Source organism: Lepisosteus oculatus, chromosome 11 (assembly GCF_040954835.1).
Source record: "Lepisosteus oculatus isolate fLepOcu1 chromosome 11, fLepOcu1.hap2, whole genome shotgun sequence".
Classification (NCBI taxonomy): Eukaryota; Metazoa; Chordata; class Actinopteri; order Semionotiformes; family Lepisosteidae; genus Lepisosteus; species Lepisosteus oculatus.
In genome coordinates this window covers 29,402,976-29,428,684 of record NC_090706.1, presented here as the reverse complement: position 1 = coordinate 29,428,684, position 25,709 = coordinate 29,402,976, and the positions used below count along the sequence as shown (strand labels likewise).

Here is a 25,709-nt window from a genome sequence, read left to right as displayed (position 1 = left end):
ACACCTGCTGGGCTTCAGTGGGCTGCCAGCTGTATGTTGCAGGGAAATCAATGTAGATTATTATCCTGCTGAGATTCTCGTCCACCAGGGGATTTATTCCCTGCCGTGGTCAGGTGGTCTGGAGCACACGTGAGTTTGGAGCAATCCAGTCAGCAGGAATGGCCAGTGGAGTATGGAATGGCCAGTAGAGATTGGAATGGGCAGCAGGAATGGCCAGTGGAGTCTGGACTGGCCAGTAGAGATTGGAATGGCCAGTGGAGTCTGGAATGGCCAGTAGAGATTGGAATGGGCAGCAGGAATGGCCAGTGGAGCCCAGAATGGGCAGCAAGAATTCAGCTGTCGTCCTTGAGTTCTGACCTCTCTAAACCCCTCTCCTACTCCAGGGGTCAGAGGGAGATTATTGCTCCAGGGAGCAGAAACTGCAGAGTTAAGGGTGACCCCTCAGACCTGCAGGACCAGGGCTGGACACCAATTGATTTGACTGCGGGGACCTAATAATTTGGCCTCACTTGCAACTGCCTCGCTTCCAACTGCCCCGCCTCCTTCCCTCTCCCTGTGCTGCCCGGACTGGGCGCTGGGGGGCGCCGCGCAGTTTCCCTCACGCCCAGGATAGGAGCTCTGCAGTGTGCAGGAGCGCGTCGGGCTGCTGTAATGGCGGACAGAGCGGGATTGTTGCATTGTGAACAATAACATTTTATTGCTGCGGACGGGGGAGCGCTCTCTCTCTTTCTACCCTTGCAATTATTATTTGCAACCGCTTTTTCCCCCAACCAGCGGCGCAGTATCTGGAGGACTCCTCTCTAGAGGAGTGCTGGGGGGGAGACGGCGGGGGGGGGTAGTGGAGACGACAGTATCAAGAGTTCCCTGTGCAGAAGTTATTTTTTTCTCCATTCCTGCATTTTGTTTTCCGAGGGGGGCTCGGGATGGGGGACTCGCTGGGGCTGGTCGGCAAACGGCTGCTCCTGCTCTTCGGGGACGCGGGCGCGGCGGCCGGGGCCGAGCCGGAGCCGGCGGTGAGCCAGCGCGACTGGCTCCGAGGGACGGTGCGGGCGGTCAGCGTGATCGGCCTGGCGGCGCCGGGGGTAGAGGTGAGCGGCGGAGAGCGGACGGCACCGCCGGGGCTGACGGTCAGTGTCCGCAGCGATGAGTGCGCAAAAAACAACAACACCAACAACAACAACAACAACATCAACACAGTCGGTTCACACGAGCTAGCGAGTGCACGTATGGGCAAGGGACGTACCGCTCTCGAGTTGTAAAGAACATTTGAGTTTAGAGAAATCGTTTCAAGGTCTATAGCGGTGCGCTGTTGTGAACCCCATCGGCGCCTGCATCGCCGCACTCCAGTCCGGGGATTTCGGGCCTAGTCTCGAAGTACCGCAGGGCCCTGTCCTAGCACAACACAGGCGGGCTGGGAGCTCATAATGGCTTGTGTGTGTCTGTGTTTTGTGCTTTTCGCTGGTTTTTGCTTTGCACTGGAGTCGCCTTTCATCCCGAAACAGCGACCGCGTCTGTGCAAATGAACGCAGCGCCGAGTGTAAACAATAACACGACCTCTTCTGAGCTGACGCGTGAGAAACTCTCGCCCTGGCTCCCCCGGTGAGGCGGTTGGGGGGTGTTTGGAAAGTAAAAAAAAAACAGATAAAGAGGTTACAGGATATTCTTCCCCTCCTCTTAGAAATGCACGGATTTGTGTGAACGATTGTGATTTGTGCACGTGTGGGAGATGAATTGCTTGTGTACACAGCACTCGGTACAGTGCTGACCGCCGGTGTTCAGTAGGTCAGACGTTATTGTAATAAAGTCGTGGGCGTTATTCTAGTCACATTGCTAAGAAATGTAATGTAGATGGGACTCCAGACGTGTGGTGAATGGAATGACCAAGTATAATACCCCTGGTCGAGTCAGCGCATGATGACGGTAAACGTGTCTGCAAGAGACAGTTGATCGTCATTTGAATTATGTTATAGAAGTCCGGTGAGGGCTTTTAGTTTTCATTCATTGCTGCAAGCAGTGGGCTTGTAAGAGCATTGGAAAGGTTGCAGATGAGACGAGTCATTCAGCTCATCTGGCCTGTTGGGTAGTTAATGGCTGACTGATCTACAGATCTCATCAGTCTGTTTCTTGATAGAAGCCAGCTTATCACCTTCAACCACATGGCTGGGTGGATTGTTCCACACTCCCACCGCCCTTTGTGTAAAGAAGTGCCTCAGTGTTCAAACCTCTCTGTAGTTTCCACTGGTTTCTTTACTGTGGGTTCTGAAGTTCTCTGGGGTGACTGTTTCCATACAGTGAAACCCTACAGCCCACTAGTCCGCTTTAAACATGGGCTCTCTCTGCCTCAGGTGTTTGTCTCTCCCCCTTTCTCCCTGTGTGTATATGGAGTGTAAGGGCAAACGCAGTCTTACTTGCTTGGGTGCTTGAGTACCAGGATGTGTGTCTGTGGTGTCCAGCCCTGGTCCTGGACAGCTGCAGTTCCTCAGGTCTGAGGGTCATCCTTAACTCTGCAGTTTCTGCTCACTGGGAGCAATAATCTCCTTCTGACCCCTGGAGAACTAAGCTCAGAGATCAGCTAATATGGAAACCCCCCTGGAGTATAGATCTTCCCAACTGCTGCTGACCATTCCTACTGGCCATTTCAGACTCCGGTTCAGTGAGGTTCTTGATCAGCTGACATTAATCCCCTTCAGTCTGTAGCTGTCAGAGACCACAGCTGGTCTGTTGGTTCTGTTCCAGTTCCTGTCGGCCATTCCAGACTCTGCTGACCAGCTGAACTGATGAAATTGATCCTAGCACAACATGTTCCAAGTCTTTATGAATTGCTGAGTAAAGGCAGACCAGTAGGGGTGATTCATTTCTGGCTCTCCAGTACCAGGGCTGGCTTACCTGTGTGTGTACACTTACTCTCCCTGTCTCAGGTGCCTGTGGATTGAGTGAAGTGTGCAGTCTCAGTGTCCCTCCCTGCCTTCCTCAGGTGCCTGTGGACTTCAGTGAAGTGTGCAATCTCCTTGTTCCTCTGTCCCCTCCTCAGGTGCCTGTGGAGTTCAGTGAAGTGTGCAGTCTCACTGTCCCTCTGTCCCCTCCTCGGGTGCCTGTGGAGTTCAGTGAAGTGTGCAGTCTCACTGTCCCTCTCTGCCCTCCTCAGGTGCCTGTGAAGTTCAGTGAAGTGTGCAGTCTCACTGTCCCTCTCTTCCCTCCCCAGGTGCCTGTGGAGTTCAGTGAAGTGTGCGGTCTCACTGCCCCTCTCTGCCCTCCTCAGGTGCCTGTGGAGTTCAGTGAAGTGTGCAATCTGACCGTCCCATTCTGCCTTCCTCAGGTGTTTGTGGAGTTCAGTGAAGTGTGCAATCTGACCGTCCCATTCTGCCTTCCTCAGGTGTTTGTGGAGTTCAGTGAAGTGTGCAATCTGACCGTCCCTTTCTGCCTTCCTCAGGTGTTTGTGGAGTTTGAGGGCGCATCATGGGGGAGGCGGTCCTGGGTGCGGGTATACGCGGAGCAGGTCCAGGCGCTGCTGGTGGAGAGCTCCATTGTCTGGGCGCCCCGCAAAGAGCCTGCCCAGCCGGGAGGGGGCACTGTGCCCAGCGCTGTCTGGCCTGCCCTGGTGAGTCCGGAGAAGCTGAACACGGTTGCATGTGCCCCTGACGAAGCCTCTCGCGCGCGTTGTGTGTCCACTCTGTATTGCCTGGTGTTCGTCATGAAGGATAAAGCATCTGAAGGCTGTCTGGTGATGACGGGGGGAATCTTTCTGAACGTCTCTTCCTCAAATGAGGCCTTACAGAAGTTGGGGTACGCACACAATCTGGGGTCTGGAAACTGAACCCAAGATAACTTGGGTTTGGGAAAGCAGGTTGTCTGTAGTTCCAATTAGCTCGTGTTCCAACTTCCTGTTCGCAGGCTGCTTATCCTAGGCTCTTCTTGGATAAGCTGGGGCTTGCAGCCCCGATACTCCTGCGTGATGATTAAGTTGATAATTAATCTCATTAAGGCCGATGATCACAGATTGATCCCTGCGGGTCTGTGGACTCCAGGACCTCTGGCCTTGCAGTTCAGATTTTCTCTGATCACAATTTTGGGAGCTAAAGTTATAGGAATGAAAGTTTAATATGTATTTCATTAACCAGCAGTGGGAAAATCAGCTGAGATTCTGCCGACCCATGAGGAAAGAGTGTGTAGATATGAAGGGCGATGGGGCCAGGGGCAGGTTAAGGGACTAACTAGCCTTTTCCAGAACTTCTGTTGACAGTGAGGCCATCTCACTTTATCAGCAAGAAGACTTTGTGCCGTTTTCCCTCTGAAATTGCGGCTTTGTTCGTTTCCAGGCATTCCGCCCCCTGGTGGACAGGATCGGCCTGGGCTCCCTGGTTCCGGTGGAGTTCTTTGTGGACCGGGCCCTCAGCTTCCTCCCCGATGGGACGTCCCTGCAGAAATTTGAGGTGGGCCGGCAGTGGACACACACGCATGTGGGGAACAGCGCGTATCGGTCAGCAGCCTTTGTTCGAAAGGAGCGACTCCACCGCTGTGCACGGCTGTCGTCCAGATGGGCGCTTGGGTACTCTGCTGAACCCCTAATTGGCTTAATGACAGGGTTAACGAGAACTGCATAATTGCTCAGTTTACAGGAGGCAGGGAGAGGTCAGCAGTGTGTGTGTGGCCCCTGGGCGTGTCCGTGCAGCCATGTGACTGTGTGTGTGCTGTCTGCAGGTGGAAGACGACCTCTGTCATACACTGCTGCAGGAGCACTCTGCGCTGCAGGCCGCAGTGACCAGCTGGCTTGGTGACCTCAAGCTGCAGGAGATCCTGAGGAGAGGTGAGTGACCGGACACCCCTGCCCCTGGGACAGCGACGTGCCGCTCTGGTTGACCATGGGTTTGAGCCAGAATCTTTCAGGAGGTGGCTCCATGACGTTCTGGAATCGACGGGGGCTCTTGGTATCAATAGATCAGATACAGTGATATTTAGCTGATGTAGAACTGAGCTCAGTGCCGTGTGATCGCTGTCGATAGATCAGGGCCAGTGATGATGAGCTGGTGTAGGGCTGAGCTCAGTCAGTGCTGTGTGATCGCCGTCGATAGATCAGAGTCAGTGATGATGAGCTGGTGTAGAACTGAGCTCAGTCAGTGCTGTGTGATCGCCGTCGATAGATCAGAGCCAGTGATGATGAGCTGGTGTAGGGCTGAGCTCAGTCAGTGCCGTGTGATCGCTGTCGATAGATCAGTCAGTGATGATGAGCTGGTGTAGGGCTGAGCTCAGTCAGTGCTGTGTGATCGCTGTCGATAGATCAGAGCCAGTGATGATGAGCTGGTGTAGGGCTGAGCTCAGTCAGTGCTGTGTGATCGCTGTTGATAGATCAGAGCCAGTGATGATGAGCTGGTTTAGGACTGAGCTCAGTCAGTGCTGTGTGATCGCCGTCGATAGATCAGAGCCAGTGATGATGAGCTGGTGTAGGGCTGAGCTCAGTCAGTGCCGTGTGATCGCTGTCGATAGATCAGTCAGTGATGATGAGCTGGTGTAGGGCTGAGCTTAGTCAGTGCTGTGTGATCGCTGTCGATAGATCAGAGTCAGTGATGATGAGCTGGTGTAGGGCTGAGCTCAGTCAGTGCTGTGTGATCGCTGTTGATAGATCAGAGCCAGTGATGATGAGCTGGTTTAGGACTGAGCTCAGTCAGTGCTGTGTGATCGCCGTCGATAGATCAGAGTCAGTGATGATGAGCTGGTGTAGGGCTGAGCTCAGTCAGTGCTGTGTGATCGCCGTCGATAGATCAGAGCCAGTGATGATGAGCTGGTGTGGGGCTGAGCTCAGTTAGTGCTGTGTGATCGCCGTCGATAGATCAGAGCCAGTGATGATGAGCTGGTGTAGGGCTGAGCTCAGTCAGTGGTGTGTGATCGCTGTCGATAGATCAGAGCCAGTGATGATGAGCTGGTGTAGGGCTGAGCTCAGTCAGTGGTGTGTGATCGCCGTCGATAGATCAGAGCCATTTTTATTAATTGTATAACTTCTGTAGAGCTTTTTGACTACCTTCTAGCCAGACAGTCTGAATCAGTGACTTTTGTGGGCGTTTGACAGGAAATCTGCCTGAGTTGCGGTCTGCATTGCCTGGTGTCAGTGTCGTGTGTTCTGCGCTGTGTTGTGCTGTGGCACTGTTGGGGTCACGGGCTCTGCGCTGTGTGCAGTTTTGAGGTCCCGTGGTTGGCACTGTGCGGGGTGTTGGGGTCATGGGGTGGGTGCAGTAGAGAAAACCTCAGACCCACCAGTGGTACTGTTGGATCTTTACTCTTTCATAGCTGCAGCTATCAAAATGGTCTCTTCAAAGCACAGATGCATGAATGGTAGAAGGACTTTTCCCCAACACAGTCTACCTTGTGTTGCTGACAGGCCCCTACACCATCCAGGGCCAGAGGGTGAGGGTGTACCAGCCAGAGTTCGAGGAGCCCTGGGCGCCGGGGCTGGTGTCCCAGCACGACCCCCTCTCCCACATCATGGAGATCACCATGAGCCAGGTAGGACACCATTCCACTGCAGGCCATCCACTCCGGGCTTTACTGAGAGCTGCACAGGATGTCAGATCTGTTTCCCATTCCACTGCAGGCCATCCACTCCAGGCTTTACTTAGAGCCGCTCAGACTCCTGTGGAGGGACATGTGGAGCCCCTGTTAGCTGTGCCATTAGAAAATGAGCAACCCAAGCCACTGATCTTTGACTTCCATTTAGAAAGAACTGCAGGACACCAGGCCAAGCTCCCTATGCATAGCAGTCAGAGCCATCCCAGGCTTTACTGAGAGCATCGCTCTTTCTCTCTCTGCGCAGGGTGAGGAGACCCAGGTAGTTGACCCCCGGGTGCTCCACGTGATGTTGGCCGACGAGCGACTGGACGAGGTGAGGGGGGGGCATGATGATTATCTGGACTGATGACATTTTTAAGTTTATTGAACGGCTCGTTAGTAGGGTCACAGGGTTTTACAGCTCATAGTCTGGAGAGACAGCTTGAGCCGTTTCAGAAAATGAGCATCCATAGTGGGCGTTACTGTTTTTTTAGGCCCTGGTGGCTCCTGTCGTGCTTGGCTAGTGGTCAGTCCGGTCTTGTGGTATGAAGATGTTGAACATCGTGGTTTGTTGGTAGGAATGCTGCTGGTCTGGCTCCGATACCCACCCTTCCCCAGCGACGTCCCACTGCGGACAGGGCTGGTTTCGCTTCCTGTAGGGGTGGCGTGACTGCAGGGGATTGTGGGAAGGGTGGGCATGACGGAGCCCGGCCCGACTGATGCTCCCGCTCCGCGGCTCTCCCCCTCTCTCCCGCGCAGGCCGACCAGCCGGGGAAGAAGGGGCGCAGGCGGAAGGAGAGCGACGGGGGGAAGGGCGAGGGCGGGCGGCGCCGGCGCAACGCCTCGGAGAGCGAGGGCGACGTGGCCCTGAAGAGGCTGAAGGGGGCCGAGGGCGGGGGCGACAGCGAGTGGGGGGAGGGCAGCCTGGGCACCTGGCGAGGGGGAGGAGGAGAGGGTAGCCCCAACACCTCAGCTGCCCCCCAGGGAACATCCCCGAGCCAGAGCTCCCCCGGTCCCTCCACCCACGTCTCCTCCCAGGGGCACCCCAACATACTGTTCGCCACCTACACTAAAGAGAACGGGCGCACAGTCGTGGTGCAGGACCGCCCTGTCTCTGGGGGCGACCCGTTGCCTGTCCTGAATCCCACTGCTGCCCCCATCGCTGTACCCCCGCCCTTGCCCAAACCTGCCCCCTCCCCCTTCTCCAGCACCTCTTTCCCCTCTGTGGGGCAGATGGGCAGTGCAGCCCCCACTGGTGCCCTCGCTCTCAAGAAGGAGAAGCCTTCTACAGCCCCCACACCTGAGAATGAGAGAGAGGGGGCAGTGGGAGGGTACCCCAGTACTGTGGTCCCGACCCCTGCCCCCTCTCCCCCTTCCTCTTCCTCTGGCCTGCGAGTTGTCGAAGGAGAGGCTACCAGCTCTGCGTCCGCTGCCCCCTCCAGCTACGGAGACCAGATGGCGCCCACCAGGGCAATGACGCAGCCTGAGGTGAGCTGGGGGCAGTACAGGGAGAGGGGGGCTGCGGGAGAGGATCATGGGGAGGAAGGCTGGGGGGGCTGCTGGAGAGGATCATGGGGAGGAAGGGTGGGGGGGGCTGCAGCAGAGGATCATGGGGAGGAAGGGTGGGGGGACTGCTGGAGAGGATCATGGGGAGGAAGGGTGGGGGGGCTGCAGCAGAGGATCGTGGGGAGGCAGTGTTGGGGGGCTGCAGGAGAGGATCGTGGGGAGGCAGTGTTGGGGGGCTGCAGGAGAGGATCGTGGGGAGGAAGGGTGGGGGGGACTGCAGGAGAGGATCATGGGGAGGCAGTGTTGGGGGGCTGCAGGAGAGGATCATGGGGAGGAAGTGTTGGGGGGCTGCAGGAGAGGATCGTGGGGAGGAAGGGTGGGGGGGACTGCAGGAGAGGATCATGGGGAGGCAGTGTTGGGGGGCTGCAGGAGAGGATCATGGGGAGGAAGTGTTGGGGGGCTGCAGGAGAGGATCATGGGGAGGAAGGGTGGGGGGGACTGCAGGAGGGGATCATGGGGAAGAAGGGTGGGGGGGACTGCAGGAGAGGATCATGGGGAGGCAGTGTTGGGGGGCTGCAGGAGAGGATCATGGGGAGGAAGGGTGGGGGGGACTGCAGGAGAGGATCATGGGGAGGAAGGGTGGCAGACGACTGTGGGAGGGGATCATGGGGTGGAAGCCGGGGGACTGTAGATGATCATGGGGCTGTTGCTGGCGACCCATGTCTAGAGACAGGCGGCATGTTTGGTGGCAGCAAGCAGCGTGACGAACGTTTCAGCTGGCGTTTAAGAGTCTGATGTCTGGTCGCAGAGTGCCAGGAGCACGCCGATGTCGGCAGGCAGTTTCCGGATGACCCCGAGCCAGCCCCTGCCGATTCCAGCCTTCGGAGAGCCGTGCTCCCAGAGCAACGGGGCGCTGGGCGCGGACAGCCGGCCCTTCGGGTTCGGAGGGTTTGGGGCGAAGGAGGAGCCAGCGCGCGACTCGGACCCTTCCCAGAACTTATTCTTCCAGTGCATGGCGCAGAACTCCGGGCCCAGCGCCAACTACTTCACCGTCGTGTCCGAGAGCCTGGCCAAGGACCCGCCCAGCCTGGGGGGCTTCAAGACCCTGGCCCTCCCCGAGACCCCGAAAAAGCCTGCTGCAGCCGCCGGATTGTTCGGGACGGCGCTGGCTTCCCCCAAGGAGCCGGCCAAGCCGGACCCCAAACCCGCGGGCAACGGAGCGGTTCAGGGCAAGCCTTTCGGGTCGGAAGCCATGCCCAAGCTCTCTCCTGCTTTCCCGGCAGGGATGAGCAGCGGAGGGGGGAAGGGCTCCGGGAGCAGCCTGGCGGGCAGCGGCGGCGCTGCGGGGGGGGGCCTGGGCCTCCTGTCCGGCCCCCGGCCCTCCGAGGCGCACGAGAACCTCTTCCTGCAGCTGCCCAAGCTCTCCCGGGAGGAGGCCCCCAACCCCTTCCTGGCGCTGGCCGAGAAGCTGTCGCACAGCCCCTTCAGCGGCCTGCCCGCGTCCTCCGCCGGGACCCCGCCCTCCTCCTCCTCCTCTTCCTCCTCGCCGGCCGGCCGGCCCCCAGCTACCTCCGACTGGCCCCCGCCCCCCGCCGCGGCCCCCGGGGCCCCGGCCGAGGGCAAGCCCGGCCTCTTCTCCCTTGCGGATCCGCCCAAGAGCCGCCTGTCCTCCCCTTTCGCTGCCTTTTCTGCCGCGGCCGCGGCCGCCGCCGCCGTCCACCCGCCCCCCGCCGTCGCGCAGCCCCCCGCCGGCCCCCCGCCGGTCCTGGAGATGCCCACCCTGTCTGCCAGCCCCACCGAGGAGGGATCGGGGGCGCTGGCGGGATCGGAGGGGACCGGGGACCCCAAATCCCTGGAACCTGGAGCCGAGCCCCAGCCGGCCCCCAGCTTCTCGCTGTTTCAGGGCGGCGGCCTCGGCAGCGGGGTGCCCCTCTCGGACCCCCCCCTGCTGTTCGACCAGTCGCCCCAGAAGTTCCCGCTGGACGAGCGGGGGCTCTCCTCGAAGCGCGACTCGGATTCCAGCACCAACAGCGACCTGTCGGACCTGAGCGACTCCGAGGAGCCCCTCCAGGACAAGCCCCAGGAGCTGGGGCCGCTGGGGGGGGCCGGGGGCGAGGGCGCCCTGCTGCTGGAGAAGGGGAAGGGCAAGGGAGTGGGCAAGAGCCGGCCGCGCACCAAGCCCTTCAGAGGTGAGCGGGCCCTGGGGTCTCACTTCCTCCTGCTCCCCACACGCGCTCCCCGTGTTCCTCTCTCTGGGCGCGTGCCCGTCAGTGTGTGGGATGAAGAAGGGCACCTCTGTCCCCCCTGCGCAGTCTGGGTGACCCCTCTGTCCCCCCTGCGCAGTCTGGGGCGCTGTGTGCAGTGACCCCTCTGTCTCCCCTGTGCAGTGACCCCTCTGTCTCCCCTGTGCAGTCTGGGGCGCTGTGTGCGGTGACCCCTCTGTCTCCCCGTGCAGTCTGGGTGACCCCTCTGTCCCCCCGTGCAGTCCGGGTGACCCCTCTGTCCCCCCGTGCAGTCCGGGTGACCCCTCTGTCCCCCCGTGCAGTCTGGGTGACCCCTCTGTCCCCCTGTGCAGTCTGGGGCGCTGTGTGCAGTGACCCCTCTGTCCCCCTGTGCAGTCTGGGTGACCCCTCTGTCCCCCCGTGCAGTCTGGGGCGCTGTGTGCGGTGACCCCTCTGTCCCCCCGTGCAGTCTGGGGTGCTGTGTGCTGTGACCCCTCTGTCCCCCCGTGCAGTCTGGGTGACCCTCTGTCCCCCCGTGCAGTCTGGGGTGCTGTGTGCTGTGACCCCTCTGTCCCCCCGTGCAGTCCGGGTGACCCCTCTGTCCCCCCGTGCAGTCCGGGTGACCCCTCTGTCCCCCCGTGCAGTCTGGGTGACCCCTCTGTCCCCCTGTGCAGTCTGGGGCGCTGTGTGCAGTGACCCCTCTGTCCCCCTGTGCAGTCTGGGTGACCCCTCTGTCCCCCCGTGCAGTCTGGGGCGCTGTGTGCGGTGACCCCTCTGTCCCCCCGTGCAGTCCGGGTGACCCCTCTGTCCCCCCGTGCAGTCCGGGTGACCCCTCTGTCCCCCCGTGCAGTCCGGGTGACCCCTCTGTCCCCCCGTGCAGTCTGGGTGACCCCTCTGTCCCCCCGTGCAGTCCGGGTGACCCCTCTGTCCCTCTCCGCAGCGGGCCAGTCGGTGCTGAAGGACGTGACGAAGGTGCGGAAGCTGAAGCAGTCGGGCGAGTCCTTCCTGCAGGACGGCTCGTGCATCAACGTGGCGCCTCACCTGCACAAGTGCCGGGAGTGCCGGCTGGAGCGCTACCGCAAGTCCCGCGAGCAGGAGCCGGACGAGGACGACTCCACCGTCGCCTGCCGCTTCTTCCACTTCCGCAGGTGTGTGTGTGTGGGGGGTGTGAGTCTGGACTGACCCCTCTGTCTCTGTGTGGGGGGTGTGGGTGTGGGGGGAGTCTGTACTGACCCCTCTGTGGGTGTGGGTGTGTGTGTGTGTGTGTGGGGGTGGGGGTGGGGAGGGGAGTCTGTACTGACCCCTGTGTGGGTGTGGGGGGAGTCTGTACTGACCCCTCTGTGTGTGTGTGTGTGTGTGTGGGTCTGTACTGACCCTCTGTGTGTGTGTGTGTGGGGTCTGTACTGACCCCTCTGTCTGTGTGTGTGTGTGGGGTCTGTACTGACCCCTCTGTCTGTGTGTGTGTGTGTGTGGGGTCTGTACTGACCCCTCTGTCTCTGTGTGTGTGTGGGGGGTCTGTACTGACCCCTCTGTCTCTGTGTGTGTGTGTGGGGGGTGTGAGTCTGTACTGACCCCTCTGTCTCTGTGTGGGGTGTGAGTCTGTACTGACCCCTCTGTCTCTGTGTGTGTGTGGGGTGTGAGTCTGTACTGACCCCTCTGTCTCTGTGTGTGTGTGGGGGGTCTGTACTGACCCCTCTGTCTCTGTGTGTGTGTGGGGGGTCTGTACTGACCCCTCTGTCTCTGTGTGGGGGGGGAACACAGCTCCTTTTGATTTCGGAGGCTGGGGCTTTGAGTGTAACTCAGTCACAGAATGTATGTATGCAGAGGAGCCAGCCTGTGCGCTGCCCAGCTCCAGAGAGTGCCTGGAGCCAGTCCGGTGGTTCTGATCGGACCGGGCTGGGCTGGGCTGTTCCTCTTGTGAAGCTGCAGGTTTCTGGCCCTGGGACACGTGCCTGCGTCAAGAGTGCCCTTCTAAAACTCGGCTCTCTCTTACTCCCCTCCCCCGCAGGCTGGCGTTCACGAGGAAAGGGGTGCTGCGTGTCGAGGGGTTCCTGAGCCCCCAGCAGAGCGACCCCCAGGCCATGGGGCTGTGGGTGCCCTCGCCCGCCGCTCAGGAGGGCCTCGACCTCGACACCTCCAAGTACATCCTGGCCAACGTGGGCGACCAGTTCTGCCAGCTGGTCATGTCCGAGAAGGAGGCCATGATGATGGTGGAGCCACACCGTAAGGCCTGGGGGAGAGGGAGCTAGCCTCTGGTGACCAGTGTGCTGAAGGGCCAGTGAGAGTGACCAGTCCAGGGAGTGGACAGTGACCAGTGTGTGCTGAAGGACCAGTGAGAGTGACCAGTCCAGGGAATGGACACTGACCAGTGTGCTGAAGGGACAGTGAGAGTGACCAGTCCAGGGAGTGGACAGTGACCAGTCCAGGGAGTGGACAGTGACCAGTGTGCTGAAGGGCCAGTGAGAGTGACCAGTCCAGGGAGTGGACAGTGACCAGTGTGCTGAAGGGCCAGTGAGAGTGACCAGTCCAGGGAGTGGACACTGACCAGTGTGCTGAAGGGCCAGTGAGAGTGACCAGTCCAGGGAGTGGACACTGACCAGTGAGTGCTGAAGGGCCAGTGGGAGTGACCAGTCCCGGGAGTGGACACTGACCAGTGTGCTGAAGGGCCAGTGAGAGTGACCAGTCCAGGGAGTGGACAGTGACCAGTGTGCTGAAGGGCCAGTGAGAGTGACCAGTCCAGGGAGTGGACACTGACTAGTGTGCTGAAGGGCCAGTGAGAGTGACCAGTCCAGGGAGTGGACAGTGACCAGTGTGTGCTGAAGGGCCAGTGAGAGTAGTGACCAGTCCAGGGAGTGGACAGTGACCAGTGTGTGCTGAAGGGCCAGTGAGAGTAGTGACCAGTCCAGGGAGTGGACAGTGACCAGTGTGTGCTGAAGGGCCAGTGAGAGTGACCAGTCCAGGGAGTGGACACTGACCAGTGTGTGCTGAAGGGCCAGTGAGAGTGACCAGTCCAGGGAGTGGACAGTGACCAGTGTGCTGAAGGGCCAGTGAGAGTGACCAGTCCAGGGAGTGGACACTGACCAGTGTGTGCTGAAGGGCCAGTGAGAGTGACCAGTCCAGGGAGTGGACAGTGACCAGTGAGTGCTGAAGGGACAGTGAGAGTAGTGACCAGTCCAGGGAGTGGACAGTGACCAGTGTGTGCTGAAGGACAGTGAGAGTAGTGACCAGTCCAGGGAGTGGACACTGACCAGTGTGTGCTGAAGGGAGAGTGAGAGTGACCAGTCCAGGGAGTGGACACTGACCAGTGAGTGCTGAAGGGCCAGTGGGAGTGACCAGTCCCGGGAGTGGACACTGACCAGTGTGCTGAAGGGAGAGTGAGAGTGACCAGTCCAGGGAGTGGACAGTGACCAGTGTGTGCTGAAGGGCCAGTGAGAGTGACCAGTCCAGGGAGTGGACACTGACCAGTGTGCTGAAGGGCCAGTGAGAGTGACCAGTCCAGGGAGTGGACACTGACCAGTGTGCTGAAGGGACAGTGAGAGTGACCAGTCCAGGGAGTGGACAGTGACCAGTGTGTGCTGAAGGGCCAGTGAGAGTAGTGACCAGTCCAGGGAGTGGACAGTGACCAGTGTGTGCTGAAGGACCAGTGAGAGTGACCAGTCCAGGGAGTGGACAGTGACCAGTGTGCTGAAGGGCCAGTGAGAGTGACCAGTCCAGGGAGTGGACAGTGACCAGTGTGTGCTGAAGGACCAGTGAGAGTGACCAGTCCAGGGAGTGGACACTGACCAGTGTGCTGAAGGGACAGTGAGAGTGACCAGTCCAGGGAGTGGACAGTGACCAGTGTGTGCTGAAGGGCCAGTGAGAGTAGTGACCAGTCCAGGGAGTGGACAGTGACCAGTGTGCTGAAGGGACAGTGAGAGTGACCAGTCCAGGGAGTGGACACTGACCAGTGTGTGCTGAAGGGCCAGTGAGAGTGACCAGTCCAGGGAGTGGACAGTGACCAGTGTGCTGAAGGGCCAGTGAGAGTGACCAGTCCAGGGAGTGGACACTGACCAGTGTGCTGAAGGGCCAGTGAGAGTGACCAGTCCAGGGAGTGGACAGTGACCAGTGTGCTGAAGGGCCAGTGAGAGTGACCAGTCCAGGGAATGGACACTGACCAGTGTGCTGAAGGGCCAGTGAGAGTGACCAGTCCAGGGAGTGGACACTGACCAGTGTGCTGAAGGGCCAGTGAGAGTGACCAGTCCAGGGAGTGGACACTGACCAGTGAGTGCTGAAGGGCCAGTGGGAGTGACCAGTCCCGGGAGTGGACACTGACCAGTGTGCTATGTCTCTGTGTGCAGAGAAGGTGGCGTGGAAGCGCGCGGTGCGGGGCATCAGGGAGATGTGCGACGTGTGCGAGACGACGCTCTTCAACATCCACTGGGTCTGCCGCAAGTGTGGCTTCGGCGTCTGCCTGGACTGCTACCGGCTGCGCAAGAGCCGCCTGCCGGACGGTGAGCCCAAGGCCTGGTCTCCGCGCGGCTGTGCCTGACCGGGGCACGGAGGTCGCAGGTTCAAATCCCTGGTGGGGTGCTGCTGTAACCCTGGGCGAGCAAGGGGCTTCTTCAGGAACAGCAAGGAAAAGCCCAGCGGTACCGAAAAGGGTCCGCATCTGTGGCGCTAAGCTCGGCAGGAGCTTGATAGTGCCGGAAGAGATCCTGCAGGGTCTCTGGGACTGTCGAAATTGTCAGCAGCTCAGGACTGGAAGAGCATGGCGCCCCCAAGAGGCGCGAAGGGAAACATAGCGCACCAGCCTCCGGTGTCCTCTGAGGTCCCACCTGGGGTTCGAACCCGCAGCTTCTCCCAGGGGGCGCGCCCTGAGCCCCCTGCCCTGCAGGGCCTGTCTGTGCTCTTACCCTCTCTCTGCGCTGTGTCTCTGCAGAGACGGATGAGGGCCCGGAAGACGAGGTGTTCTCCTGGCTGAAGTGCGCCAAGGGGCAGCCCCATGAACCCCAGAACCTCCTGCCCACCCAGATCATCCCCGGCACAGGTCAGTGACCCCGCACGCCCCCCCTGCGTGGCAGCCGGGCCTGCACGCCAAGGTCGAGGCGTCAAAGGTCGTGGTGTCAAAGGTCAAGAAGTTGCTGTATTCTTTTAGTTAGCAAAAGTTTGATGTGAAGTCATTACAGTGAGGTGGGGGTCCAGCATGGTTCAGCTCTGAGCACCTCTGTTCACAGTCTGCTGCTGGGCCCCTGCTCCTCCAGTACCAGCAGTGAGGGCATGCACTGGGCTCTCTCTCTGGGCAGGACCCGAGCTCTCTCGCTCTCTCGCTCTCTCGCATCTGCCTCTTGGTGTGACTGCTCTCCCTCTCCTCTCCCCCGCAGCGCTGTACAACATTGGAGACATGGTGCACGCCGCCCGAGGCAAGTGGGGCATCAAAGCCAACTGCCCCTGCACCAGCCGGCAGAGCAAGCCCCTGGCCAGGCCCGCTGCCCCCAATGGGCTCTCTCAGGTACTGGTGCACCTGGTGAGCACTGGTGCGCGCCCGCGTGACGCCAGCTGAGCACAGCCTGTGGCTGTGGGTAACTGCAGTGCGGTGTACCAACGGAGAGCGCTATGCCTGATCAAGGAGGTTTCAGAATTTCCTCTGGGAAACAGTGACGCCTGGTGGCGCCGAGGTGTCACTGCAGCCCCTTGCGGCCGGGCAGGTTTCTAATTCCAGCCACTCTGTGTTGTGTCCCCCTAGCAGCCCGCTGTGACCTCCAGCGGGGGCGTCTCCAGCGTGGGCGGCGGCACTCTGGGTCCCGAGCTCTCCTCCAGTGGGGTGGGGGGCCCCGGGGGCGAGGGGGAGACGGCTCCCAGAGCAGATCCGGGTCTGGATGCGGGGGGCAATACTGGGGAGGGCAGCAGCAGCAGCACCAGCGCCCCTGCGCCTCCGGGCCCCTCCCCTGTCACGAAGGACAGCCGCCCCCCCTCCACAGACGCCCCCCCCTCCTCGGCCCTGCACTGGCTGGCCGACCTGGCCACACAGAAGGCCAAAGAGGAGACGAAAGGTGAGGAGCCCGGAGAGAGTGTGTTGTGGGATATTTCTCCTGTAAAGGAGGCACACTGACGCGTCTTGCCCTCCCTCCCTCTCCAGCAGAGTCGGGCTCTCTCCGCTCGGTGATGGCCAAGGAGTCCCGGTCTCCCTTCGGCCTGGAGTCCTTCTCCTCCCTCTCCAAGTCCTCCTCCTCTTCCTCAGCCCCCAAGCTCTTCAACAGCCTCCTCCTGGGCTCCAGCAGCGCCCAGCCCAAGGCCGAGGGCTCCAGCCTGCGCGACCTGCTCAACTCCGGCCCGGGGAAGCTGCCCCAGAGCGCGGGGGACGCGGGGGTCCCCTTCCCCTCCGTCTTCTCCACGGCATCAGTGGTGTGTATCCCCGAGCGCGTCCCAGCATGCACTGGGGGGTTCGAACATTGCCGCAGTGCCAGAACCTGGTCCCGTGGGATCCGCGAGGCCCGCTCCTAGGTCTTGGCTCTTGTGCCGGTGCGTGCGTTGCTCGCTGGCTCAGTCGCTGGTGTGCTTTGCTGGCCCCTTGCGGGGCTGACGTGACTCCGGCTCACACTTGGCGTCTCTCTGGTCCCTTCCAGGGGGACAAGCCCAAGGGCGCCCTGCCGAACTTCCTGGACCACATCATCGCCTCGGTGGTGGAGACGAAGAAGGCGGCGGAGACGCGGCGTGCGGACGGCGGGGCGGTGGAGGGGGGCCGCAAGGAGAGCATGATGGGGCTGAGCGTGCTGGACCCCCACACCTCCCACTCCTGGCTGTGCGACGGGCGCCTGCTGTGCCTGCAGGACCCCAGCAACAGCAACAACTGGAAGATCTTCCGGGAGTGCTGGAAGCAGGGCCAGGTGAGCGTCGGCCCGCCTCCGGGGCTGGTCTCTGAGAGGCTGAGGCTCGTGGGCCGAGCAGGAGAGCCGTCCGGAGCAGCCAGACTCCGCCCTGGAGGACACAGCTCCTTCCTTCCCGTTCCCCCCCCCCTCTAACCCTTTCACCCCTTCTGTGCCGTCGGCCCTGCTGGCCGTTTCTCCTCCTCGCTCCCTCGTCTCCTCCACGGATCTCCCTCTGTCCCCCTCAGCCCGTGTTGGTGTCTGGGGTTCACAAGAAGCTGAAGGCCGGCCTGTGGCGCCCCGAGGCCTTCAGCCTGGAGTTTGGGGACCAGGACGTCGACCTGGTGAACTGCCGTAACTGCGCCATCATCTCCGACGTCAAGGTCCGGGACTTCTGGGACGGCTTCGAGGTCATCTCCAGTAAGTGCTCTGTGTGTGTGTGAGAGGGTGGGTGCTGTGTGTGTGTGTGGCGAGAGAGGGTGGGTGCTGTGTGTGTGGTGAGAGAGGGTGGCTGCTCTGTGTGTGTGTGGTGAGAGAGGGTGGCTGCTCTGTGTGTGTGTGTGTGGCGAGAGAGGGTGGCTGCTCTGTGTGTGTGTGTGTGGCGAGAGAGGGTGGCTGCTCTGTGTGTGTGTGTGGCGAGAGAGGGTGGGTGCTGTGTGTGTGTGTGGTGAGAGAGGGTGGGTGCTGTGTGTGTGTGTGGTGAGAGAGGGTGGGTGCTGTGTGTGTGTGTGGTGAGAGAGGGTGGGTGCTGTGTGTGTGTGTGGTGAGAGAGGGTGGGTGCTGTGTGTGTGTGTGGTGAGAGAGGGTGGGTGCTGTGTGTGTGTGTGGTGAGAGAGGGTGGGTGCTGTGTGTGTGTGTGTGTGGTGAGAGAGGGTGGGTGCTGTGTGTGTGTGTGTGTGGTGAGAGAGGGTGGGTGCTGTGTGTGTGTGGCGAGAGAGGGTGGGTGCTGTGTGTGTGTGTGGCGAGAGAGGGTGGGTGCTGTGTGTGTGTGTGGCGAGAGAGGGTGGGTGCTGTGTGTGTGTGTGGCGAGAGAGGGTGGGTGCTGTGTGTGTGTGTGGCGAGAGAGGGTGGGTGCTGTGTGTGTGTGTGGCGAGAGAGGGTGGGTGCTGTGTGTGTGTGGCGAGAGAGGGTGGGTGCTGTGTGTGTGTGGGGTGAGAGAGTGTGTTAAGTGCCCTCCTGTGCTTGTTGCAGAGCGACTGCAGGGCACCGATGGTCAGCCCATGGTGCTGAAGCTCAAGGACTGGCCCCCCGGCGAGGACTTCCGGGACATGATGCCAACACGGTTAGGAACGCTGGCTCCGCTCCCCGACTCATATGGGCACGTGCTTCCTGATTCCCGGGTCAGACGGGCACGTGAAAGGATTCTCCAAATCCCAGTGTGGATAAGAGAGTATATTGATCACAGGGAAAGGATTCTTCCAGTCCTTAAATACTGAGCTGGCCGTGGGTTCTGATGCTCTTAGCTCTTGCCCAGACCTGGAATCCTGAACGCATGTCCTATCTTCCAAAGTGCAGAGCAGTCTTCGGTTTAATCAGTCTGGCTGCTTTTAGTACCTTCTTGTGCCCTCGTGTGTGCATGAGTCGGAGTGTGCATTTCTCCACCCCTGAGCGGGGTCTGAGGGCTCGTCTTTCCTGTCCCAGGTTCGAGGACCTGATGGAGAATCTCCCCCTCCCTGAGTACACCAAGAGGGACGGGCGCCTCAACCTGGCTGCCCGGCTGCCCAACTTCTTCGTGCGGCCCGACCTGGGGCCCAAGATGTACAACGCTTACGGTGAGGGGGCGCTCTGGGGGTACGCTGGCTGCAGGCCGGTTCCTGCCCGAGCAGAGGGGATAGCAGGATACAAGAGTCCTAAATGTACTGGCAGAGTTGGTCTAATCTGGTCTGCAGTAAAGCAGGACTCCGAGACACAACTTGAGGCCGTGTGACGGTGTATTTAGGACAAAGAACAGGAAGCTGTGCGCAGAAGGTGTCTGGAATAAGCTGCTCCGCTGAGATTTTGAAGCCGATTTCCGGGTCAGAGCCAGCTGGATGCTGAGATCCTGCTCTGACGTGCTCGTGTGCCCGCAGGCCTGATATCGGCAGAGGACAGGAAGGTGGGGACGACGAATCTGCACCTCGACGTGTCCGACGCCGTGAACGTCATGGTGTACGTGGGCATCCCCGAGGGAGAGAACAACCACGAGGAGGGTGAGTGCACAGGGTGGGACTGGGGGCGGGACTGGGGGCGGGGCTGGCTGGGCTGGGGTGTGGCTGTCACCTGAGGGTGTGGCCACCGCTTGTGTGAGTGAGCGTGGCCAGTCCAGGAGAACCTAGAGATGAAAGGTCATTCAGTGAAACACCAGGGCGAAGTCAGTCTCATGCTTTGGAGGGAATGGACTGAGTGTACTGAACCTGTCCCCATTACAAAAAACTTGCAGAACTGGGTTTGTCAGAAAGTATTGCCTTTGCCTCCCTTGTGCGCAGGCTTTGTCTCCGTAACTCTGTAAGGGCAAATGGGCAATGAGCTGGATCTGTACCAGAAAACAACCCTGCTGTTATCCAGAGGTAGAGAGGGCATCTTCTATGGGCTGGGCCGTGGCAGACAGAGTTCTGCTCTTAAAAGAGATAGTTAATTAAGTAGTGGCTCAGAGTGATCTGTTGGAGAGCATCACCTGGCCCCTGCCCTCAAGAGCACAAGGCCTGGCAGTACTGTGTTGGTAATGGCAGAAGCCCAAGGTTGTTCCCTGGGATGCGGTGCTTTTGGTGACATGTCCAGCGTCCCCACCCCCCGCCCTGTGGCCGTGCTGAGGCAGGCTGGGCTCCTGGCCCAGGTGGGGCTGTGACACTCCACCTGCTGCTTTTCATTCTGGGAAATTTTCTCATCCACAGAAACAGATGTCACTGGAAGTCAAGGTCTGTGGTTTTTTGTATTACTTTCCAAGCATGTACTTGTCACTAATCATTCTCTCTCACTCCCTTCCCTCTGTCTCTGTCCCTGTGCTGACTGGCTCTGCTAGGGCTCAGGAGGAGGGCCACCACGCCTCCCTGTCTTCATGCTACGCCTCGGGGAAACTGCAGGGTTTTTATCTAAATTGAATTGCCATCACATTTTAGAGAACGAGAACCACACGAGAACCAGTTTCAGATCAAGGCCGTAAATGACCTGATGCATTTCTTTCAGTTTTCTATACCCATAACACTCTGTTTGCAGAAGATAATAGGGATCAAAGCAGATTTTGTGCCCTGTGACTGGGCTGTGTCAGTGTACTGGACTCCACAGAGATTAGAAGAGTCTAGAGCCTGTGATTGGGCCGTGTCGGTGTACTGGACTCCACAGGGACTAGAAGAGTCCAGAGCCTGTGACTGGGCTGTGTCAGTGTCCTGGACTCCACAGGGACTAGAAGTCTAGAGCCTGTGACTGGGCCGTGTCAGTGTACTGGACTCCACAGGGGCTGTGACTGGGTTGTTGTGGTGTATTAGTGCATACGGTACTCCAGCAGTATTGGTATATGAAGCTCACCTCCAGTGAAGTGAAGTCCTGTGGACGTCCTCGTTTAATGAACCATTTTGTACCAAAGTCCTACAGAGGCAGCTTCTGCCTGGAATGATGTCCCCTCAAACATTTTTTAAAATCTCTGGAATTGTACGAAGTAGAAGCCTCGTTTATGGTTTAAATTGATGCCAAGTTCAACTGAAAGCTGAGTTTATGTAGGAAGACAGATTGGAAATACATAGCGAGAAGCATGCACCCCAGTGTGATTGGGGTGCGCTGTGTGCCCTGGCCTCTTGAGGGACAGGCCTGTCTGCAGTCTCCTGGGGTGTGCGTGCCTTCTGTGAAGTGCTTTGCAGATCAGCTCTGCTTTTTTTTTTTTTGTCTGTGCATTGATTCTTCATTTTAAATGCTCCCAAGTGTTGCTAACCATGAGCTTATGCTTGTAGTTCAGTACAGGTGTTTTTCTGTGGTTCAGAACGAGACCAATAAACATTTTCTCATCAGGAGACGCTTTTAAAACGCAGCCGCTGCGCCACATTCGGAGTTCAGATTTCTCCTCTGTGGCTTTGGCCGGGATGCCCTCGAGCAGTCCGGAGGCTTTTTCCTGACGGGATCTGGAGAGGGAGTCCTCCCTGTCCGCTGTCCTTGCTGTCCGCTGTTAAGCGTAACCCTGTGGGGTGTGGTTTCTCTCTCCTGTCCCGTCTGTCCATGCTGCGCAGAGGTGGCGAAGACCATCGACGAGGGCGACGTGGACGAGATGACCAAGCGCCGGATCTACGAGGGCAGGGAGAAGCCCGGCGCCCTGTGGCACATCTACGCTGCCAAGGACGCCGAGAAGATCCGAGAGCTTCTCCGGAAGGTGAGGTTAACGAGCGCGGGGATCCCCCACCTCTCTCGATGTGCGGAGAGCTTTCTGGAGCTCAGCTCGCGGGGTTAGTGTTATCCATGGGTCCCGTCAGCAGCCTGGAGGGAACCCCCTTGAACCCCCCAACCCCCTTCCCCTCCCCATACGGTTTGAGGGCGTCCCTTGTCTCCGTCGAGGGACCGCGCGCCTGCGCTCCCAGTTTGTGCGCTGGGCTGGTCCAGACATGATGCTGCAGTGTCCTGCCCAGCGGGTCGAGACCGAGACCCGAATCCGGAGGCGGCCCAGATCCCAGGGAGCTGTCCCGGCCTGGGCCCAGCTTCAGAGCTCTCCGCAGTCTCCAGAGACTGAGCCCTTCTGGAAAGGATGGAACGGAACCGGAAATGGGTTCGACCGAGGTGTGGTTCAGCAGCAGGGAGCTTTAGCTGGGGTGCTGCAAACGGGGATCCCCTTGCCTGTGGGCACAGCTGGGTTCTTCCCCCCAACCCGAGAAGCTAGATCTCTTACCTGAATTAGTTGGACAATGAATGAGACCCACAAGTCCTGCTGGGGTCCAGTCCTCCCGGCCCAGAGTTCTGGGATCCCAGTCCTGGCTCTGCAGCTCCACACACCTGCTGGGGGGTCATTACATTCCAGTTAACCAGGCTGCCTAATTGGAGCTTAATTGAGCAGACAGGGTTCTTCATTGGAGTATTCGAAAGTTCTTCTCTCCTCAGAACTAGCAGTTTGTGTTGCTGTATGGAACGATCGTTCAAAGACAGCCGGTCTCGTGTAAGAGCTGAGAACAGCCCGAGTCAGTCCTGGTATTAAGTCAGGTTGAGGGCTGGATTGTGTACCTGAGAGATGACTGGAATGAAAGGCAGCAGGTGTTGGGGTTCCAGGACCAGGATTGGAGCCCCCTGCCCTGCCCTCCTTCGGACGCTGTTCCGGTGACCCCCCAATCCCTCCCCCTTGCAGGTGGGCGAGGAGCAGGGCCAGGAGAACCCCCCGGACCACGACCCGATCCACGACCAGAGCTGGTACCTGGACCAGGAGCTGCGGCGGAGGCTGTACGAGGAGTACGGCGTGCAGGGCTGGGCCATCGTGCAGTTCCTCGGGGACGCCGTCTTCATCCCCGCCGGAGCACCGCACCAGGTCTGGGCTGACTTCCCAACACCCCCTGAGCCGGGGTGCAGCTCGGTCCGGACCGACAAACGGGTTGTGTCCCAAAGCCCCCAATCTGCACTTCTTGAGTTGTGTGATTAGCTAAGTTGCACCAATGCTAGGTATTTACTGTTCACAGTAATGGCAAAATCAGAGCAAATAGGATTTGATTGGAACCAGGACCATGCTGCCACTTAGTGAGCACCTTTCTGTACCCAGTAGCCTTGAGACTCCCCCCACCACGATACCAGTTAGCCTCATTTCGCTCTTCTGCCATGTCGAATTCTTATTATTTCTCAGGGGAGCCAGTTTATATATTCAGTTGTTCATGCCTCGAGGCCCAGCTGGTTCCTGTGCTGGCAAATGACGGACAGACGCAGCTTCGCTCCAGAGTCGTGCCGAGACCGATTTGTGTTGGTTGGCGGCTCTCTTGGGGGGGGCTTGTGGGTTTGATATCCGAGCCCGTCTGCGATGCGCTGTCTGTTCCTGCCCCTCGGGTGGGGGTGGGGTGCACAATCTGTTGATGACTCAGACAGACGGGTCACTCTGAGACACTGTTGCTTGGCGGTTCTCTGGGGGATTGTGGGTTTGTCGGCTGAGCCCTTCCCTCCCTGCCCCTCTGCAGGTGCACAATCTGTACAGCTGCATCAAGGTGGCGGAAGACTTCGTGTCCCCGGAGCATGTGAAGCACTGCTTCAGGCTGACGCAGGAGTTCAGGCACCTGTCCAACACGCACTCCAACCACGAGGACAAGCTGCAGGTGAGTGAGGGGCGCCGGGGGTCCGGCCTTTCTCGGGGCGCTCTTATGCCTTTGTGTTTCAGGGCTCCTCTGGGGGGTAAGCCCTGTGGCCGAGGGGGGCTTGAGAAGGGCCGGACTCTGAAAGGCTGGGTCCAGCCGCCTGTCCTGGGCTGGTTCACTGCTTTTGTCCTCCTGTGCCTCAAGGTGTCCCAGCTGCACGTCAAAAGGACTGCGGTCCACTGTAAAAAAGATGCCTTTTCCTACCACCATCTGTCTCTTAAAACAGTGGTATCTTGTGAAATATCCCTCATCCATTCATAGCTCTGACAAACGTTCCCAGAGCGTGAGAGTCGTCAAGGCTTAAACACCTGGAGCAGTTTCCATCTGACCATGGAGGCAGGAGACTTGTTGAAACTGAAGCAGGGTAGCGATCATCTGAACTGTAAATGAGCACCACCACCCTGTAGCTCTCGGGCACCACCGCTCACAGGAGAGTCCTGATGTCAGCCGGCCCCACGGACTGACTGGGTCGATCCAGACCTGTGTGCCTGTCGAGTCTATAAGAGCTGTAGGGCTGCAACTGGGGAAGATCAGTCGGGCTCGTGTGACTCGATGAGGCCATGGAGGCCTTTTGTCTCTTGACACTCTGGGGGTCCGCAGGGCTCTGCCTTGTGCTGGCAGGGGAGGTGGGACTCCTCACAGCTGTACCGCCACGCTCTCGCTGAACTGTCTCTGCTTCTCCATCCCATCCCCCCCCCCGCAGGTGAAGAACATCATATACCACGCGGTGAAAGACGCCGTCGGCACGCTGAAGGCCCACGAGTCCAAGCTGGCCCGCTCCTAGCCGGCTCCGGTGTCCCGGGACGACCCCTGGCCGGAGGGCGGGCGCCGGTGCAGTACTACACCTCGCACCGCCGGCACAGATGCCCCCCCAGCCTCGGCGCGCGATCCACGGGGGGGGTCTCCTGTGTGGGTCAAGCGTCGGAAAGGCGAGCAGCCCCATGTCCCCGTGTCGTTTTATTTCTTCTCCTGTCTGTGGTCTGTTGTAGCCGGTGGGAGGGGGGAGGGGGGGGTTTACTCCTGTGGGACGGCGCGCGCTCTCCGGATGTGTTTTCCGAAGGTCGGAGCCTCCGTCCGTCGCCAGCCGGGATTGTGGGATCTCTTCTCCGAGGGGGCGGCGTGCCTTTCGCCTGGGGACTGTGCGGAGCGGGGAGCAGCCCGGCTTCCTCAGAGCCTCCGCCGACTGCAAGCTTTCCAGCGTTTTCAAAACCGTTCTGTTTTGGTTTTTGTTTTTTTATTTTGTTTTTTAATAAAGGCGTTTTTGACCTGGTTCCAGCGTGGCTTTTGTTTTTCCTCTCATTTTTAGCAATATTCTAAGGGTCATGGAGCCCCAGTCACAGAAAAAATGGACTGCTCCATAGCGAATTGTTGTCTTTGAGCCACGACTCTTTGTGAAGAGTGCTGTACGTGCTTATGTTCAACTGCACCGTGCTGTTCTGCTGTGTATATGACGCTGTCCCCCCAGGACACTGACCTGTGTCAATACTTTATTGAAATGGTCAAGTATAAGACCTGTTCCAGATCCCCAGCCTCAACAGCCAGAGATGTGCACCGGTCAGGGATCTGAAGGTGTTAGAGACGGTAACCCGGGGGACATTTTTGCTGTTTTTTTGTAGAAAATCTGGAGTGACGGTACCCGCCAGCTGAGACGCGTCAGGCTGTTCCGTTAAGCGCGAGGGCGAGCGGCTTGGAATTAACCCCGGGAAAAAATTCAAATATGAGCTCGCGAGTGCTTCGGAGAAATCCGCTTTTTTAACGTATTTCGGAGACGCCGCGGTTAACACGCAAGGTCTACTTTCTGTCAAAAATATTCACTATTCAGACACCCTCCACCGCCTTCCCCACCGACATCTCATGCGTTAAAGTGACGAGTAAGTCTTCCAGTCTCAGTTTTTCTAGTCTATTTAGGATTTTCCGTGCTTTGTCTTCCTTTCTGCCCTTTCCTGCGGGCTAGGAGTACAATTGCGGGTCTATCTGTAGCTCACATTGATCCTAATACAGTTATTGTTCACATTTAACGAGTTAAATGCTGGGAAAGGTAAAGTAAAAACGCTTCAAGTTTCGGCTCTGGTGGAACCTTATGTCATATATATTGTAACGCTTACGGCCGACAGGCAGTGTGTAAGAGCCGGCGTACCAGAGCGGGTGACGTCACCGCCCTTCCCTGTGATAGCAGGACCACAGCTACTGGGCTGTGAAGAGATCTCTCTTTGGCTCACGGGGCTAGGTCGCTGCAGAGAGACGCGGAAGTCCCGGGTTCGAGCCTCCAGTCGGGATGGGGCCGACCAGATGCGGCAAGGGCGCCCGCCTGAGCCCCCGTTGCG

The 25,709-nt window shown here is 59.2% G+C and overlaps 2 protein-coding genes across 10 annotated transcripts in view; both read left to right on the top strand.

Moving 5' to 3' along the window:
* The first annotated feature begins 578 nt into the window (after nt 1–578).
* kdm3b (lysine (K)-specific demethylase 3B) lies at nt 579–24,655 on the top strand. 7 transcript variants are annotated; one of them, XM_069196036.1, is made up of 25 exons: nt 579–1,127; nt 3,431–3,598; nt 4,317–4,430; nt 4,699–4,804; nt 6,371–6,495; nt 6,803–6,871; nt 7,297–8,025; nt 8,852–10,232; nt 11,206–11,413; nt 12,274–12,488; nt 14,603–14,755; nt 15,184–15,291; nt 15,626–15,753; nt 15,988–16,294; nt 16,381–16,646; nt 16,868–17,128; nt 17,356–17,527; nt 18,299–18,389; nt 18,749–18,879; nt 19,177–19,296; nt 19,984–20,001; nt 21,301–21,440; nt 22,401–22,577; nt 23,212–23,346; nt 24,089–24,655. In XM_069196036.1, the coding sequence occupies exons 1-25, from the start codon at nt 924–926 to the stop codon at nt 24,167–24,169; spliced, it is 5,607 nt and encodes a 1,868-aa protein (XP_069052137.1). In that variant the 5' UTR covers nt 579–923; the 3' UTR covers nt 24,170–24,655. The 7 variants fall into 7 exon arrangements, with proteins under 7 accessions (XP_069052137.1, XP_069052138.1, XP_069052140.1 ...); XM_069196039.1 differs by having other exon boundaries at nt 580–1,088; nt 16,384–16,646; nt 19,978–20,001; XM_069196038.1 differs by having other exon boundaries at nt 580–1,088; nt 19,978–20,001.
* A 471-nt stretch (nt 24,656–25,126) lies between these two features.
* The window catches only part of cngk (cyclic nucleotide-gated potassium channel), a 34,729-nt gene continuing 34,146 nt past the window's right edge, over nt 25,127–25,709 (top strand). For all 3 annotated transcript variants that reach the window (XM_015349347.2, XM_015349346.2, XM_015349348.2), the window contains exon 1: nt 25,127–25,256. The gene's annotated coding sequence lies outside the window, so the exon portion shown is untranslated. The remainder of the gene's footprint in view (nt 25,257–25,709) is intronic.